Source organism: Eurypyga helias, unplaced genomic scaffold, assembly GCF_000690775.1.
Source record: "Eurypyga helias isolate BGI_N326 unplaced genomic scaffold, ASM69077v1 scaffold38147, whole genome shotgun sequence".
NCBI lineage: Eukaryota > Metazoa > Chordata > Aves > Eurypygiformes > Eurypygidae > Eurypyga > Eurypyga helias.
Window position 1 is genome coordinate 1 of NW_010263180.1, and position 18,438 is coordinate 18,438.

Here is an 18,438-nt window from a genome sequence, read left to right on the forward strand (position 1 = left end):
CCATTCTATGATTCTGTAATGTTTTCCATGATGTTAAGTGATGGATTTAGTTGTTTTGGGGTATTTTTTAGTGATGTAGGTTTGTTTTCATCTTTAACAAAATATATTTTATATTTTCCAGTTACAGTGCTATCAAAGCTTACAAGAAGGAAGGCAAGCTGGAAAGTCTCAGTGCAACCGAACACCTAGTGTCAGCTGCAGAGGCTGGTGAGTTTAAATGCAAAGAAGATCCAGTGTTTGCTTCTAGCCTTTCCATATGTTGCTCCCTGCCTTTGTCAGTGCTGCATTTTCTTACAGGTGGCAAGTGTAAGTGTTTGAGTCCAAATGCAATCACTTAATATATGTAAATATGTAAATGATGTTGAAGATGAATAGATGGATCACTGTGGCCTATTTGAATTTTGCTCATGAATAGCAGTTGTCAAAACACCTTTTGACTTTGTTTGCATTGTGCACAAGTGTTTTCAATATTGATTCCCAAAGTACAACTACATAAATCTGCTGCTATTATCTTGTTAACTTGTTAAGTGTTTAACACTGAGACCTGGAAAAGAGAAAGCCTACAGAAGTTAACAGAGTAAGTGAATAAGTTAATAGGATAAGTGAATTGATCATTGGTCTTTGAAAAATCTTCATATATGATCCAAGTTTTCTTGGTAACTAAAGACCTGAAATAAAAATACAGCTTCAATATCTTGTTTCTAATATACGTTCTTGTACATGCTTCTATGTTGTATTTAATCTAGGCAACTGAGAAGACTTTTTATTATGATACTGGAGCATTCCTTTAGTGTTGAAACATAAGGCATACTGTTTGATGTGAAAAATAGTAATGGGTTATTTTACAACTCTCTTTTCAGTAACTTACAAAGCTATGACAGGTTACTTCATAAAGGTTATTTTAGCCTTTCAATATGATTAAGCAAATTTCTCATGACTGAGATGCCCATTAAACTTTGAACAATTGTATACCAGAAGAATAACTTGGGTAATCAGGAGTATATTACGAAATTACTTATGTTTCCTGTCTACTACAGATTACTAACTGTGGAAAGGTGAGGCAAAAAAGGGGATGTACTAGGAGAATGCAAAAAGCTGTATGCTCTACAGAAATACCCCCAGCAGGAGTACATTGGACTTGATTGTGAGGTTGGGAGGGAACAATGGTGGGCATAAACCTCTCCTGTATGAGAACTCTTGTAGAATAAGTAGTTTTGCCATTGTAGAAGCCTGTGTTAACACTGAGCTGAACAAACTGGGCAAGCTTTGGAGTTGGCAGTACAATCCGTCTAACTTCCCTCTCTTCTCAGGAGCCATGACTCTCTGTATTACGAACCCAATATGGGTAACGAAGACACGACTTGTGCTACAGTACAACGCTGGTGTTGATCCATCCACGCGGCAGTACAGCGGAATGTTTGATGCTCTTATAAAGATATACAGGACAGAGGGCATACGTGGCTTATATAAGGTAATGATATCTAAGAAAAATTCCAGGATGGGCTGGCACCATTCAGTAGCATGGTGAGACTTGTAAATGCTTGTCTAGAAATAAAAATGAAAGTCATTTTTTGTATTAGCTCACTTTTATTCTGTGAGTCTTCTTTCCCACTGAAGAACTGCAGCGAAAAGGCTTAATCAGAAGAAAAGCTATTGTACTGTTGAAATGTAGGAAATCACTGAAGAATAGAGTGTAAGCTTTATGGCTAAGCCATCTTCTGTTGGGTGATAATGCTGAAATGAGAGTAAACTACAAGCCGCTTTTTAATTTCTTGGAGTCTTCCTATAATTAGAATCTGGATAAGGAGAGCAGCAATAACGTGATCTATCTTGCTGCTAGTGCTTTCTTCCATTTCATCCTTTATCTCTGCCCTGCTGACATCTTGAGGAACGTAACATATGACTGAAGTAGTTGCTAATTTTTTCTTCCACGATGGACAGTTTCACAACTGCTCATTTGCCCTCTAGTTATTGAGGTCTGTAATCTGTCATCTCTAGATCCATAACATTTTCAGATTTCTAAATACAGTCTGTGTATATGTGGGGGTTTTATTCCCTTTAATTTAGGGAAACAGATGGCAACTGGATTTGGACTTTCTGCCTCCTCTTCCTTCAGGCCATGACATCAAGAAGCATTCGTCAGTGCCTTGAAGGTGTGAAGAAACCTATTTTAGTTCAGTCTGGCTCTTCTCCTGCAAGTAATGCTTTAGAAGAACACTCTCTCTTAGGAGTTGTCCTCATTACTGAACATTAACTTCTTTTCTTTGCAGTGAAAAATATAATCCTTCCTGTGCTGAAATACTAATATGCCACATACTGATGAAGGCCAAATTCTGACACGGGGAACAAGGCACCTCTACTTATTCCTAAATTGAAATTGTCAGGGTTTCGGATTTGCCTGCCTGGATGTCTGCTCTGTTCCATGTAGATAAGTTCTAATGTCTTGCATCCGCTAGGGTTTAAGACGTCTTTCCACTGAACTATTTTTCAGATTATTCGTGCATGTAGCGTGTGTTGCCTTTGGCACCAGACACTTCTTTGCAGTGTTAATCTGCATGTCGGGAGCTACACCAGGTAATTCCTTTGAAAGAGAAAATTACTTGCTTAAATGGGCAAAGAAGGTGACCTAGATAGGTCCTGAATGGCCTACATAACTATGCACACTGAGTAACTACCGTTTAACACTGGGATTCTCTCAACCTTGTCTATACTCGGGGAAAAAAAAACCTCTTCAGGTGGCTCTTTGGCTTGTCCGTACTTCAGCCTTCCTCTATATCCTGTTTTTAGGGGAGTTTTGATTTTTTTTCCTCTTTCTTGCTTTATTTTCAATTTGATGGATGAATCTTTGTTAACTGCCCTGAGTTGCAGGGGCTGTAGTGAACACAAATGTGTCTTTCCTCATAATATTAATTTCAGATAGAGTTCCTTAGAGCAAATAAGGGGGTCTCGGAGAATACCACCATGAGTTGGAAATAAAACCTGGAAGTAGTTTCTTCCTGATAACTTGAGATCAGTCTTCTAAAGAACTCAATTTCTGTCCAAGCAATTCTGCATCTTTCTCTCTATTGCACAAGATGCTGTTACTGGTCCATGCAATTTTCTCAGAATCCAGATGAAGAAACTAAACAGATTACAAGGGGAATCTGCTGCATTCTTTCAAAACGTACAGCAGAGGCCGCTCTGATGTGAGCGTGCTCAAACACTTCAGGCAGCGAAGTGAGTACCACATCACCAAATGAACCTTGTTCCCTACTTTACTAGGAAGCATGGACTTTCTGCTCTATATGTTTGCCTCTGTTCCTTTTCATGGTGATGGGCAACCTTGGAAACACTAACCAATGAAACGTTTTTCTCCTGTCCTGGATCTTTGACACTTAGAGCTGTTTAAGCCATCTTTAAAATACGTTTTTTTTTCCCACTGTCTACTGTTCAGAATTATATGCTTTAACTTATTAATTATATATTTAATTCTGTGTATTGTTCTAATCCTCCGAAAGAGAATTCAAACAAGATTCTTTCAGCAAGCATTGATCCTGTCAAGGCCTCATGGCAAAAATCTTGTAAAGATATGTTTTGAATATTAAAGTAAAAAAGAAGTGCATGCAGCGTAATGACTTTAAAGTTGATCCTCATAGTCATACTGTAGACAAACAATAAATACCAAATTCTGTCTAATTTTGTGGCAAGGAAGATTTTTGTGTAAAGCTGTAAGAATAAGAAAATGGAGTAGGAATATCTTTCAAAAACATCTTCAGCCAAGATACTTCATTACTGTGAATAAATCAGTTTTGCTTTGCAACATTTTTCCATAAGAACACATTGTTTTGTATGATCAATAGAAGCCAGGGTCAGCTCTTATTTTACTGATGTGCACTGGCCAACATTTGCCTCACTCCCTTCTTGAATTTTTTAATATTGGCCCAACATTAAAAGTCCTTCAGTCTTTGGAAGCTTTCCCCATCAGCACAAGACTTTGAGCGTGCTGGTGCTCATTTAGCAAGTATCATCAGTAGATGCTTTAGGACTCTTGGGTGCAAGTTATCCAAATCTGCTGGCTTAAAATTTTAAGAGTTTAGCACTCTTAAGTGTTGTTTAACATTTTTCTTTTGTTGGTGGGGAAAATACTACCTCATTCTTCTATGATATAAATACATCGTTCTAATTCTTTCCAAGTAGAGAGCAATTACTTCCTCTGTCTTCTAATGGTTTTACTGTCTAACCGTGGGCAAATGTTTGTGAAGATTTTCCCTGCTATCTCTATACATAAATTTCATGCTGTTCCTTGTTCTCCTGATGCAGATAATTTTTCATTAGATATTTTTGATGATTTTGTTTTTCTCTGTTCCTCCTCTTTTTTTTTTTTTTTCATATTACTGCTTAATTTTCTTTTCTGATCCAGGATTTCTGAAAACCAACATTGTCCTTTTCCCTCTGTTATGGCCCTTTGGCTTCAAACTTCACAAAATTCTATGGTTTGCTCACAGCTGATGAAATGTAGATGCTTGCTTTAATGCCACTTGTTCTCATTTGGGGAAGTATTTTTTTCTGGGACTTTGTCGTGGTTTAACAAGCGCATACTTTAGCTAGCCCTTAATGCATTTTGTCAGTTCATGGTCACTGATGATTAGTTCATCACCATTATTTTCTACTGTACAAAGAAATTAGTCCTCATTTATCAGAGATCTAAACAGTCACTTCCTGAATGGCTGCAATGTCGTAAATTTAAGAAATCTATAGCATGTAGAGAGCTGATCTCTGAAGTGGTAGAAGCTCTGTGTAATTTTTATGCTTGCTGTTCTAGTTGGGTTTTTTTTTCCTGCAGGTTAGGAGTTTATAAATAATTTATCATTTTGTCCTGGTATGTTGTTCCAGTGGACTCCTACCAGGATCCCTTCTCCTTTTCTCCTCCCTCTTCAAGCTCTCAGTAGTATATTGATAAGTCTTTATTCAACATTCTGGGCTTATGATTTAGTCTAATACAGAGATTCATGTCTGGACACATCTTTTAATTCCTACCTTACCTGAGTGGATCATAGAAATAAGATAAAACCGTTTATCTCAATACCAGTATATTTTGGGAAATTTTCGTTCTTTATGTCTTTTTACCCACATTTTGATGACTTACTCCATTATAATTGTCCCTTTGCAACAGTTTTCAGCAAGCTGTTGGCTCCCTTAGGTCATTTCTGGCCAAGATGATTAATTCTCCATTTATTTGTATTTTTCCAATATAAGTGACCAACTCTTCAAAAAGAATTAGTGCTTCTCAGAACCCATGCAGCTGTCAGCTCATTTTAAACGGAGCTAGTCCTGCTTCCGAAGGAATTCTTCCTGCCTTCTTTCTTGTAGAGACACTTCGGAAAATACCTGTTTTCCCACTTCATTTCAATTTTTTTGAAAGAAAAGGATTCTGTATGTTTTCATGTACTCTTACCTTCACATGCTCTTATTGTCCATTACTGCTTCTTACAAATGGAACCCATCTCCCAGACTACTTTGTTACACCTTTGGTCACGTCTGCTGAGCTGCCTTGGGATGAGCACTGAGTAGGGTGAGGAATGCATTCAAACTTAGAATCTCAGATTTATTTCTTTAACGTAAATCATCCCTAAGTCCTGTATGAGTTAGCTTTCTATCTGTGCCCTTCAGCTTTCCACTGTGCAAGTGTGTGTGTGTAAACGACATTGAGGGGCTGGAGCGTGTCCTGGGAAGAGCAACAGAGCTGGGGAAGGGTCTGGAGAACAAGTCCTGTGGGGAGCAGCTGAGGGAGCTGGGTTTTAGCCTGGAGCAAAGGAGGCTGAGGGGAGACATCATCGCTCTCTACAACTACCTGAAAGGAGGTTGCAGAGAGCTGGATGTCAGTCACTTCTCCCAAGTAACAAGACATAGGACAAGAGGAAACAGCCTCAAGTTGTGCCAGGGGAGGTTTAGACTGGATATTAGGAAAAATTTCTTCACCAAAAGGGTTGTCAGGCCTCATAACAGGCTGGAACATGACTGCAGCTTGATTTGTATTCTTAAAATCCTGATCCATGTTCCCAGCTTTGTAAGACCTCTGCTTGCGCTCTATGCGGTGGAGTTCTGAGGCCACTTGTTTTATCTTGCTCGCTGATTAGGTGCCTTTAGCCCATCTGTCATTTGGAGAGAAGTAACATTTATTACACTCGTGTGTGATGCCTGCCATTAAAAATACCAACCCACCATCAGCTTTCGGTCATACTGCCCAGTGACAGTTGTACAGTCACAATCTGTAAAGTGATGGAGGACATACGTATGTGTGTAAGCTGAGCTCTGTCAACTTGCATGGTTTCTGTGCATTGCTGTTTAACTTTGGTTTATTCCTTTTGTGTTTTAAGGGATTTGTGCCTGGTCTCTTTGGAACTTCACATGGAGCACTTCAGTTCATGGCATATGAGGATTTGAAACTGAGATACAACAAATATAGAAACAGAGTATCAGATACAAAATTGGTATGATTTTTGAGAATAAAAATGTGTTGTGGCATGTGAATAAGCAGAAATTTATTCCATTTGTCTAGGTTGTAGAACAGCCAAGTGTACAAACTCTTGATACATTAATTGGAATGTAGAATATATAGAAGGAAACTATACTTTTTGTACTTTTTAGGAAAAAGCAACTGGTTTGCTCTGTTTTCATGTAGGAAAACCGATTTCTTACTTTGGCAAGTGTTCTGAGAATTTTAGAGAGAGGAATGGCTTTTGGTCTTACTTTGTGGAACCATAGGTGGTGGTGGTCTTAGACGTTTACATGGAAAACTGGTCAGGTGCAAGCTGGGCAAAGGTAGTTACTTTCCAGAAGTATTTCACTTGGTAGGAATGAGGGCACAATGTTCTACAATTACTTACTTGAAACATTGTATAGAGTGAACATTTTTTCAATGTACGTATTGATTATAAGGGGGGAAAATCTAGAGAATTATTTACTTCAGCATTTAAAAATCAAATAAGATTTTGGGAAATTGGCTAATTTAAACCATACTTAAGGCAAGCCTGATAATTTTTGTTGCTTTTAGAACACCGTGGAATACATAACGATGGCAGCTGTATCCAAAATATTCGCTGTGTCAGCAACATATCCCTATCAAGTTGTGCGAGCTCGTCTTCAAGACCAGCATAATACATATTCTGGTGTGTTTGATGTGATCAGCAGGACGTGGAGGTAGGCATGCAGATTTAAAAGCTTAAGTCTTGGACGGTGAGTCTTACAGCATCAGAACGATGTTTACTGGCTTCCATGCTGACCTGCAGAACCAGCGCAGCTCAGAGCAAACAAAATGTTGGCTGTACAAAGTCATTTTGTGCAAGATGCTGCGAATAGCAATAATCGGAGGACAAAGGAGGAGATCGGAGAGGGTCAGTGCTAGCTTGCAGGCTTCTGTTGTTTATCCTGTTTCTCTTTGCACTCCTCCAGAGAATTTCACTTACTGGTTAAAAAATAACACTGAGTTGGCGTGCTGGGGCTCTTAAACAATGAAGTCTCACTTAGAATCATAGAATCATAGAATGGTTAGGGTTGGAAGGGACCTTAAAGATCGTCTAGTTCCAACCCCCCTGCCATGGGCAGGGACACCTTCCACTAGACCAGGTTGCTCAAAGCCTCATCCAGCCTGGCCTTGAACACTTCCAAGGATGGGGCATCCACAGCTTCTCTGGGCAACCTGTTCCAGTGCCTCACCACCCTCTCTGTGAAGAATTTCTTCCTGACATCTAATCTAATCTCTTGAACTGCTTTAGATTATCACATATGACAGGAGTGTTGTGCTGCTGGGAGTTGTGGCTAATCCAAATTCCTGGCAGGAGGAAGTGAACCAGCCAGAGCTGTTTATATTGCTGTCCCTGGCTTACCCTGGGGCCTGACTGCGTTTTAGTCTAGTCCCAGCTTCCCTGTAGGACCTTTAGAGAACTGTTACCTCACACCTATGCATGTCTTCTCACGAACCCGCTTCCCTCAGCTCCACAAGGCATTTGAGCTTTCACACAGAACTCTCGCATTACCAAGGGTGGCCACCTTAGTATGCAGCCTATGTTAATCTTGCTTTGGACAATGATTCTGGGCTACAGCATATTGCTAGAGATGTGAACGGAGTCACCTCTCTCCTGGGGTACTAAGAGCTGCCACCTGGATGAGTGATGAGGCTGTGTTGTTCCAGGAGCAGGGGTGCAGTATAACCCTTTCAGCTGAAGCCAGTTCAAAGCAAAAACAGCCCTGGTGTCTCAGTGCTGTACCTTTCAGTGCTGTAGTCTGTAGGAAGGCTTGTTAGTTCTGATAAAGTGTGAGTGTGTACAGCTGTTCTGGGGCCACTACTGTACTCACTATGAAACAGAAGCAACCTAGAGCCCTAGAGAGGATAGTGTGCACTTTCCAGGATCTGTGTTAACTGTCCTCATCACCCCAGGTGTCCTAGTCCTCTATGAAGCCAAATAGGGACCTGAAATGAAAAGTCTTTGAAGCTTGTTAACAGCCCTAACATGAATACTCTGATTCAAACTGGGAGAAGTTAGATTCTCATTTATTGGCCAGTGGTATCAAAATTCTGGAGGAGGTGCTTTAATTCTCTGAAAATAAATGCTGACTTCCCTTTCCTACGTTGACCCTCAGCTCACTTGTGTTACATGGCCCTGTAGTGGTTTAACCCCAACCAGCAACCAAATACCATGCAGTCACCCTGCTGGCTTCAGGGAGTTTAAATACGTAAATGCTTTTTGGAACAGGCCACAGAAATTTTAAGTTATTTTAACCAGTCTTGTGGCATAAAGAAAGTAAATTGCCTCCTGGTTAGACACTACCAAAAAAAAAAAACAACCCAGCATAAACACCAAACCCTAAGCTAAATAACTGCCTTACAGAATAGCATTGTATGTTCAGAAGAGAAAATGATGGGTTAAGGTTTGACAAATTATGGCTCTTTAAACACCAGAGTAAGAAATTATTCTGAAATTGTTACTCCTAACCTGAAGTACCCCTCTCAGTGAAAGCATGAGAAGAAAAATGCCAGGCTTTGGTTTATGTGTGATTTCTATTAAGAGGCATTAATTAAAACTAAATGTTTTTCTGTGTCTTTAAAGGAAAGAAGGAATTCATGGATTTTACAAAGGAATTATCCCCAATGTGATCAGAGTGACTCCTGCCTGCTGTATCACCTTCGTTGTTTATGAAAATGTGTCTGGTTTTCTACTTGGCTTTAGAAAAGAAAATAATTAAAGGTACGAGCTTGTGTTCATAAGGAATCTAGCCTTTATTTTTTTATATTTATGATCTGGGAGAGGTTTAGTTCAGGAGCCTCTTTTGACACTGTGAATTGCTGTAGTATTTTGAGGGAAGAACCTGGAGGTAGTAAAACCCTGCCAACATCCCCTCTGCTGAATGTTCCTGCGGTGCTGCCTTCTTCTCTGCATCAGCTGTGTCTGCTTGAAACAGATATCTGCAACTGTGAAATAGTAACAGCACTGTGATTGGGTGAAAGCAGCTGTGCAGCAGTTCAGTTCATCCTGGCCTGCCTGGAATAATGGACTAATCTGTTTTGACAAGTCTCGAGGTAACAGTTGTTCACATTCTACTCCTACAGAAGATGAAAACTTCATATAAAAGCAGCTCTGGGGTCTGCCAGAACTGAAATCTTGATCTGAGTCTCATGAAGAAAGTATGTATGTAGTTGTTTACACCAATGCATTCTGAATCCACCTCTGTGTTATTTGTCAGATTTTAGGATATGGAATGCTCCAAATTCCACTGCTCATCCAGCACAAAAATGCTGCCTCAGCGGGGTGCAGTTTGGAAACTCAGATTGTTTTGTACAACAGTTGTCCAGTCTTGGGTCTGAATAATTGCCAGTCTGATGAAACCCAGTTCTTGTCTCATACCAGGACAGACTTACATTGTGGTTTTTAGCTTGCTTTTAGCACCAGACCAGAGTATATGTTGTGTGCATTGCTGGCCACTTACTTCATTCATTTCCTCTCTATTCCCTGCCTGCTCCCCTGCCCCCCTCTCAGAGAGATTCTCTCTCCATTACTGACACATCTCACCCAATATTACTAAGTAAATGCATATTTGAAAGTAGGCTTTCATCTTAAAAATGATGGGGGTTTTCTGGTCATCCCATAGTGATGCAGTTTTCAAACCACTGTAATAACCAATATGACCATGCTTATTTTCAATATTATTCTTGTGGGGGGAGCGGGGGGAGGGAAATCTATAAGTAGTCTCAAAAATACTGTGCACAGGACTTTCTTTAAAAAAAGAATCCATTTGGTCTAAGGAAAGGACTGTAAGAAAATATTGATTGCTAACTTAGTGATAAACTGAATTACAGGACATCTCAGTGAATTTGTATAGTAATGTTTATTTGCATGCCAATAATTCCTGTCAAGGATATGTACTTTTTGGAGATCTGGGTTTGTTTTATCGTTTTAATTCTTCTTTAAGAAAAACCATTACTGGCCATAACATCTGCCTTTGCTGTTAGTAAGAAGGTATTAAGAAGTATCTAGAAAGTAGGTCTTAACTAAGGAGGAAGTAAGCTGGAAAAGTCTATTCAGTGGGTAGGGGGATATAATCAACTTCGTAAGGAGCGACAATACTATCCAGCAAAACACCTGAATAATCACTTAAAGAAGTTTCCTGTTGAACAGAAGACTAACCTAACGCAAAAATAAGGGGGGTTTATGGAAATTTAACAGATTGCTTTCAATTTTAAGTTACAGTCTGGAAGACTGCATACCACATGTTGTGTATACTTAACTTTATTAATAATTTCCACTTTCTCCTGCATGATGCCATCCCCTCTACTGGTACAGTTGATAATCTCATCTGAAAAGGGCATGTGACCATTATGGCTGGCTTTGGTTTTTATTATGAAAGTTTCCATGTGTATTTAAACTGGAAGTTTACCATGCAAATTACTGTATGTAACTCCCTAACAGCTACTAACTTCTACCTTTGGAGGGTGTTTACTTGGCTTTGCATGTTTTCTGGTACGCAGAATGAATTTCCTGGAGCACCGAGTTAATTCTGCCATCCAGGTTTCAAACATATTGCAAAAACACATGAAAAAATCATAAGAAAAGAATAAAAGTTGTGCACTTACTACCCTGGATTAGTGTTCTCTAGTCCCAGAAAAGCTTACTCCTGCCCCAGGATAAATGCAAAGACAGGCTAGGAGCATATACACAGTCAGTTACTGTATGTTAACTGACATTCTGTAAATTCACACCATAGCTTAGCTCATAGTAACTTATTTGTGTTCAGATACCTTAAAACCCATCGTCCAAGCCAACGAAAACAGTGCAGTTCTTCAGAGACAAAATACCAGCTGTAGCATTTGCTGGCTTGCAGCAGTACCATACATCATACGCTTGCGGTTGGGAAAGCCTGAATGCTCCCCCAGCTGCAGGGGTGTTCCTCTGAGGCTCTGAACAAAAGCGGCAGACAAGAGCTACCAATCTGAGAGATGCCTGGCAAAAATAACCTGTTCAGAAAAAAAGATGAGATTTAATCCTAAATAGCTGTAATAAATTCCTCATCTCAGATGTAAGGTTTTTCCTTTTAATTTCTGGGAAGAGTGTAGATTTCTGCATGTTGTACATGCTTTTTCTTTGTATTTTTATTTCATTAGTGTAAATGTGATTTTGTAATATAAACGTGACTGTTGTTTCCCTTGAGTATCTGTACAATTTTTTAAAATATTTCAGTATATCACTTGTTGCATTTGGAAGAAAAAACTTAAAACACTGAAGCTAATGCTGTGCTGGCATGATCAATGTTGTCACTGGTCCAGCCTGGAGGCTGCAGGCAAAGAGCTGTGACATCATTCTTTCACTTTATCAGTACTTTTCGAAAGCCACAGCACTTCAACCTGCCTTATTTCTGTATCTTTCAAACTACTTAATATAGATGTCCCTGCCTGTGGCAGGGGGGTTGGAACTAGGTGATCTTTAAGTTCCCTTCCAGCCCAAACCATTCTGTGATTCATTCTATGATTCTATATCTAGCTTTTAATTAACGCCAGAGTGATTGTGTGTATCTGAAAGGCTAAATCCATGACAATTATTTTACTGGAGCAGTGAAATGAAGTTTTGTGACTGTAATATTACTGAAGTACCTTCACGCTAGTAGTGGTGACCAGTAATAGATGTTTATACTGAAATCCACTCAGTCAAGAAGCAAAAGAGAGAAGGACAGCTTAGATAGTCTATTTTTACTTAGTTGCTCAGAACGAGGTATTTAACGCTTACCACATCGTCGAGGTCACAGTTAAGTCACTGGGAATTTGTTGAGAGACTTGAGACTAACAGCAGAGCATCCTATTCCGTAGTCAGGTTCCCAGGAGTAGTTGTTACGTATGTTTTCTGAAGGCTAAAGCCAAGACCTGAGTTTACTTTCCTAGAATTTTCTATGAAGTCTTCTAAAGAAATCAGTTGTGTATCACACACCATGTGACACACCTCAAAAGCAGTTTGATGATCAATAAAATAGCCTGGAGTTGTTATAAAAGGTCTTATTTATTTGATACAAAAAGTTACAGTTAATTCTTAAAATGCTGGTGGTATATTTTTATATGTCAAACAAGGAATTAAAAAAGTTAATGAACTTGGGTTTGATATTTATATTCTAAAATCGTTATTATAAAAAGCCTCCGCAACGTGTAAAAAAAGGCTGGACAGGCTACAGGAGTGCGGTGCCGTCCAGTCAAAGACTTGCATCCAGCTCTACAGAAACGAGTTCTGAAGAAAATCGTACAAAATATTAAAAAAAAAAAGGGAGAGATTATACAAAGGGAGGGAAAATTATTTTGGCAGTTCTTCAATGATGATTCGGGAGACCGAATTCCATCCAGTAGAAGCATCTCCGCGTGGATAATCTGAGCAAGTCCCGACCCAGATGGCGATATCCACCAAGCCGGCATTGATCCCTTCGCACAGACCTTCCACTGGTTAAAGACAAAGATGGGGTTACCTGGGCAGGCACAACGGCCTTGTGCTTCATCGCTGAGGGGGGATGGGCTACTGGCGAACAGCGGTTCGTGGCAGGCGCTTACGCCCTTTCGTCGAACCTGAACAGCGTTTTTAGAAATGAAGCTCGGAGTTTGTGACCGCACGGGGCACAGGGTCGCGCGCTGCCTTCTGCCGTGCTGCTTCATGGTGTCTGCTGCCATACCCGAGGCAGATCACAATCCACAGGATGGCTAAATGGGACGTACGCCCCGCTTCTTTAATGTCCCAGTTAAAAACTGGTGGCTGGGATACGGCTTCAATCCCATCCAGCCATCATCTTAGCGGTGATGGGGAGGGGGGAATGGGGACACAGCCATACCTGGCTTCTACAGCTGAGTCTGCAAAGGGGATTGCTACCCTCTAACCTTTTCCACTCCTAATTCCCGGCTTCTGTATGAAAGTTCTGCTTCTGTTGCCCCTTTTTTCCCCTCCTAGCACCACCAGCTGGACGTGGGTTAATGAAGACAGGTGGGACCTACCCCATCACAAAGAAAACCTAGCGTAGCTGTAGACGTGAGCCCTCACACAGCCATGAAGTAGCACAAGGAGGAAAATGGGCTCTTTATGGACTTGACGTTAGTCCCCTTTTCCTACTGAAAAACTAACTTTTCCTCCTTTTATGTTGAATGGCTTCACTAATTCACCTTTTAGTTAACAGAATAATTGCCCCTCGATATTTTGCTTTGGAGGTACTTTTGTGCCCCACCTGAAAACTGCAGTAGAAATTGCAGGAGGAGTAGGAAGTCTGACTTCATGCACAGATAACGTGCAGATACCAATACGTTACACCAGGATGACGCTGTCTACCTGGCAGTAAATCCATTTCTCCATGTGCTAATACAGCACAGAACGTCTCTGCGGAACTGCCTGGACAGAGATCTCCCGTGTCTACACTGCAGGACGGAAGTACCATGAAATACCACCGCAATAAAGCACCATTTCATAAACAATTCTAATACTGCCACTACTGATAATCGACTGTGAGGCAGCAGAGTAAGGAACAAGTGTTGACTGGCCACTCCTCTGTCAGCCCTTTGACCTCCCTCTGCATTTGGTAGCTCAGTCTGCTCCTGGCTCCCATTCCCTCCCTGTTCACAGGGTCTTGGCATACATACCTGAAGAAGTGCGGTGGATATTAATAGTAGAATTCAGCTCCGGGCTTCCTTGGTCTAAGTATATTATGGCTTCAATAGGAAGCGGCCCAGCACATTCGGCTCCGTTAAAAGTGAAGTACCAGCGCTGACAACAGGCATTTTTGCATTTTAGCCGAAGTGATCCACTGAAGAGAACGCGGAGGGCGCTGTTGGAACGCATCTTTGTAAATGTACATTCCTAAGAGGAGACAGAAATGTTTTTGGTACCAAACTCTGGTTTTCAACCTACTTATTTTCTATATATTCATTAAATACATTTATATTTAGGAATATATTAGGAGTAAATTTATTTCAGAAGGTGTTGGCTATTCTCTTTAGTCACTACCCTTGGGAGAAAAGGTAGTGGAGCCTGGCAAACACCATATGATACAAAGATGCAAATCAGAAACAGCACCTCCTAGCTGATCACGGAAAAGGGGGATTATGGAAATTCTTAATTTTATTCAGACACTACCTGCTGTTAAGTTGGTAACCTAGTTACCACCTAGGGTTTATGTAAAGGGGTATGAGCTGTCTGAAAGCGGCGCTCAAGTCCCTGGGTGAGAGGACAGTACCATTTCTGTCTCTGTTACCAGAAATTCTGGGTTTAACAGTGCTCACAAGGGTTCTCTGGGTTGAAAAAACAAACACCTTAAACTCTGATAAAAGCTATACAACTGAGTAAGAGAGATGCTCAGGGTTTTAAGAGGTTGTTATTCCACCTTCGAAATGCTGGCTATTGGCAGGGGTCAAGGGGAAGGTAGGGACAGTTCTGCAAGTACAAGGCAGTGAGAAATGTCTACTCAAAAAAAGTTGATTCTCACTCTGGCCACAGCGATAGCAGTTAAATTAATCCAACCAATCTGGGCATTGCTGAGATTGACCTGGAATTCCTTCCCGTCTTCTAAGCTTGCCCCAGGCTGCGGTGGAGGACAGGCTGTCTGGGTTAGTCTGGGTAACACGTGTTAACTCTGCTCCTCAGCGAGGCTGGTCCTCTGCAGTAGCATCCCGCAACTGGGTGTCAGCGCGTAACCTTGACGCAGGAGTTGCGAAGAGAGGTACAATTAACAGATTAAAGCTGTACGTCTCTCCTGTTCCTTACGAATAAAATGGCAAGAACCTTGCCCTACTCTGGGCAAGTTGCAGGTATTTTAGTGGTAGAGTGACTTTTAGCCTTACAGTTACAGATCTGGTCCTCTAAATGTACTCTTACACCAGCCATGACATTCTTTTCAAACACTATTACAGATGTGAAACGGGCACGTAGCTGTACAACGCAGCTGAGACGGATCTGACGTAGCTACACCTTCGAGAAGGTCGCCCTTACGTGTAGAAAAAGGCTCCGACAGGAAATCTGCACCATTGGTGCAGCTCAGCGGCAGACCTGCAGCCTGCTGTGGTTGGTGAAGCGCAGCATCCCAGGCAAAGCTGACTTACCGCTATCTTCCCAAGGTCGATGCCGTAATTAAGTGCACTCCACGAACACTGCTTGAAGTTGGGCGTCCAGGACTCCTCAATGCTCTCACGCATGCACTCGCCCTTCTCCCCCTTCAGCCCGTCCCGTCCCGGGATTCCAGGCGTCCCAGGGATCCCGTTGGTTCCCGGGTTTCCATCCCGCCCGGGAACGCCGCTGGGGCCTTGCAAGCACATGCCGTTGTACTGAAAGACAGAACAGATCTTGCTGTTTCCATCCATGCCGAGGCTAACCAAGGTAAACACAAACATCAACAACAAAACACAAAAACTCCTGCCGGGACACAAGCTAATGGGTTATTTCTGGATCACCAAGGAAACGGTTCCAGTAGAGAAAAAAGCAGGAAAAATAAAATTTCAAAGACAAGTACTGCCAGCAGAATTTGCTTTAAATTAAGATGCCAATTAGTTTATGAAAAGATGCCTAAATCTTAGAATTAAAAACTGTCCTAGTCCAAGGATTAAACCCAAGAGAAAAACATCAGGAGATGCACAATATTCCGACACAGAAACAAAAAAGAGAGTTATATGTTAATAGCTACTTTCTCCTAACCCACCATTGCTTGTGTAACCGTCTTGGCTAATAAGCTTTCCGATTTTTTCTCCTTGGGGTTTGTTTGGGGTTTTTTTTAAGACAGAGAAACTTTTACATTTCATCGACAGCAGAGGTTAACGCCAGTTTCCTTCTGCCACCATTCCTGTGGGACAGAATCCCATGGTGAGAGTCAAGCCGCGCCACTCAGACTCCCGAGCGCACACTGCGTGTCGGTGCTGATGTGGACGTGGGAAGCTGCAGCCTGCAACCAACCTGAACTCAGCATCCCCATCCGGAGTGGCGGGAAGGCACACGCGGGAGGGCAGCACACTAACCTCCTCCCTAGCACCACACTCAGGAAAGGTCAAACGTCGCCCTCCCGTACTGCTCGTTAACACAGGTTGCCTTCATACCTTACCAGACTTGGTTTTGTCCTCCTGGGAAAGGAGGTTTGTGCAGGTCAGAGCTCCTTCCCGCAGCGGCATGCGTGCTGGATGCCGTGGGGAGCACCCGTGTGTGGAGCAGGTGCAGAAATGCTAGGCAGGAACCCCGACAGGGGGGCTGGCAATGGCAGGGTGCTCCCCACAGCTTCGACTGTGAATGTTCTTCCCATGCAATGACTGACCAGTCTTCATCCCAAATCCTCAGATATCCTGCTCTTCCCCCTTCTCACACCTACTTCTGTTCATCCCTTTTAAACCACCTAATCCCCACCTGTTTCGAAAAGAAACAATCACATAACTATTGCCCGTCCCGCGAGCCCTGACCCTCTTTGCACAATGACTCTTGTTCTGGGCTTGTTCCTCTTCTGTGCTCTGGTGCAAAAACCAGCATGGACATCACAGGTTTGGCTGGAGCCACGCTGCGTATAAAATCAGTAACTTCAGAGTAGTATATAGTTATACTGGTATACTGTAGCTGTAGTAATAGCTAAGATGAGAGACTAACGGATGCCGGGATTCACCTACTCCCTTCCCCAAAGAAAACACTTAGCAAATGGCAGTGGAAATAGCGGAATGTTATCACCAAGATGGCCATACTGAAAAAACATAAGCTGGAGAGAAGGCTGCTTGGCAAAGCACACCCCAACCTAAGGATCACAAGAATGATGCAAAGGCATTTCTGTTTCACACGAGCAGGGAGGGCTGCCCTGAAAAAGGGGCTGCCACCACGCAGCTCCCTGCCGCAGAGAGCAGCTCAGCTGTCGCATACGCAAAAAAACCCGACGTGAGCAGTAGAATCACGTGGGCTTTGGGCTCCATGCCAACTAAATACATCTACACTTGCCAATTCAGGCCTTTTTCTCATGCTTTCTTAAGCTGGAAATGCATAAAACGGCTTTTAAAATTAAAATGTCCACTGAGGGCAGGGTCCCCACTCGAGCATGCCTCTGTCTGCCCTGGAAGGGCTGGAGCTGAAGCAGACTGAGCATCTGGGCTGTGTCTGACTTGGCTGCCACCCATCTACCTGCGCTTTGCTGCTCACTCTGCTGCACTCCAAAGCACGAAGAAATGCCAGAGAAATGGGGGACCCTAAAACACCACTCCAACAGAAAAGGTAAGCTCCTCCGTGTTCCACCACAACTCCTAATTCTCAATGCAATTTGATTTCCACAGCGAAAGAGTAATGAGGTGGCGTGAAAGGGAAGGAGGTTTGCCACCCACAGTGCCTTCAGCACAGCACTTTTCAGGATCTCTCTGAAGATTGTGGAAGAAATGGCCATGCCACTGACTTTCTATAGGAGGTGGATGGCAGCCCAGCACCTCATGGAAATACAGTCACAGAACAGTTTGGGTTGGAAGGGACCTCAAAGACCATCGAGTTCCAACCCCCCTGCCATGGGCAGGGACACCTTCCACTAGACCAGGTTGCTCAAAGCCTCATCCAGCCTGGCCTTGAACACTTCCAGGGATGGGGCATCCACAGCTTCTCTGGGCAACCTGTTCCAGTGCTTCACCACGCTCTCCGGGAAGAATTTTTTTCTGATAGAAGAAAAATAGCTTCACATCTGCTTTCTGCATTCCAAGGCCTGGAATTTGCATTCCAAATCTCCTTTCCCTTCTTCTCTCCCCGAGATGGGATAGTCCCAGCGCATTCAGGTTTCTAGCAGCGATGGAACTGGAGGCAGAGGTACGCAGCCCCAGATGCCAAAGGGAATAACGCCTTAATGCGACTCCAAGGGAACAGCGGGCTCAGCGAGCGTGCGGGTTCTTTCCACAGCATCCAAGGGCTGCGTAAGGGCAGTCCCTGTATTTCTCCGTTAGCAGCTGACGGTTCATTACCC

At 42.3% G+C, this 18,438-nt stretch overlaps 2 protein-coding genes across 2 annotated transcripts; one reads left to right on the forward strand and one right to left on the reverse strand.

Moving 5' to 3' along the window:
• Positions 1-79: 79 nt before the first annotated feature.
• SLC25A32 (solute carrier family 25 (mitochondrial folate carrier), member 32) lies at positions 80-9,553 on the forward strand (the record flags this gene model as incomplete). The annotated part of the gene is made up of 5 exons (XM_010155955.1): positions 80-207; positions 1,311-1,471; positions 6,357-6,470; positions 7,034-7,179; positions 9,087-9,553. Coding segments are annotated over 5 exons (685 nt in total), but the record flags the coding sequence as incomplete, so codon positions are not given.
• A 3,253-nt stretch (positions 9,554-12,806) lies between these two features.
• CTHRC1 (collagen triple helix repeat containing 1) lies at positions 12,807-15,802 on the reverse strand. Its single transcript, XM_010155954.1, has 3 exons — positions 15,584-15,802; positions 14,129-14,345; positions 12,807-12,949 (listed from the first exon to the last, which is right to left on the reverse strand). The coding sequence occupies exons 1-3, from the start codon at positions 15,794-15,796 to the stop codon at positions 12,807-12,809; spliced, it is 573 nt and encodes a 190-aa protein (XP_010154256.1). The 5' UTR covers positions 15,797-15,802.
• Positions 15,803-18,438: the final 2,636 nt, after the last annotated feature.

Bases quoted from the DNA above. Each gene is read 5' to 3' on its own strand.
- CTHRC1 (XM_010155954.1), bottom strand. From the start codon at position 15,796: ATGTGCTTGCAAGGCCCCAGCGGCGTTCCCGGGCGGGATGGAAACCCG. The intron at 14,346-15,583 runs GTAAGTCAGCTT...GTCTCCTCTTAG, and splicing joins TCGACCTTGGGAAGATAGCG to GAATGTACATTTACAAAGAT. The intron at 12,950-14,128 runs GTATGTATGCCA...GTCTTTAACCAG, and splicing joins TATCCACCGCACTTCTTCAG to TGGAAGGTCTGTGCGAAGGG.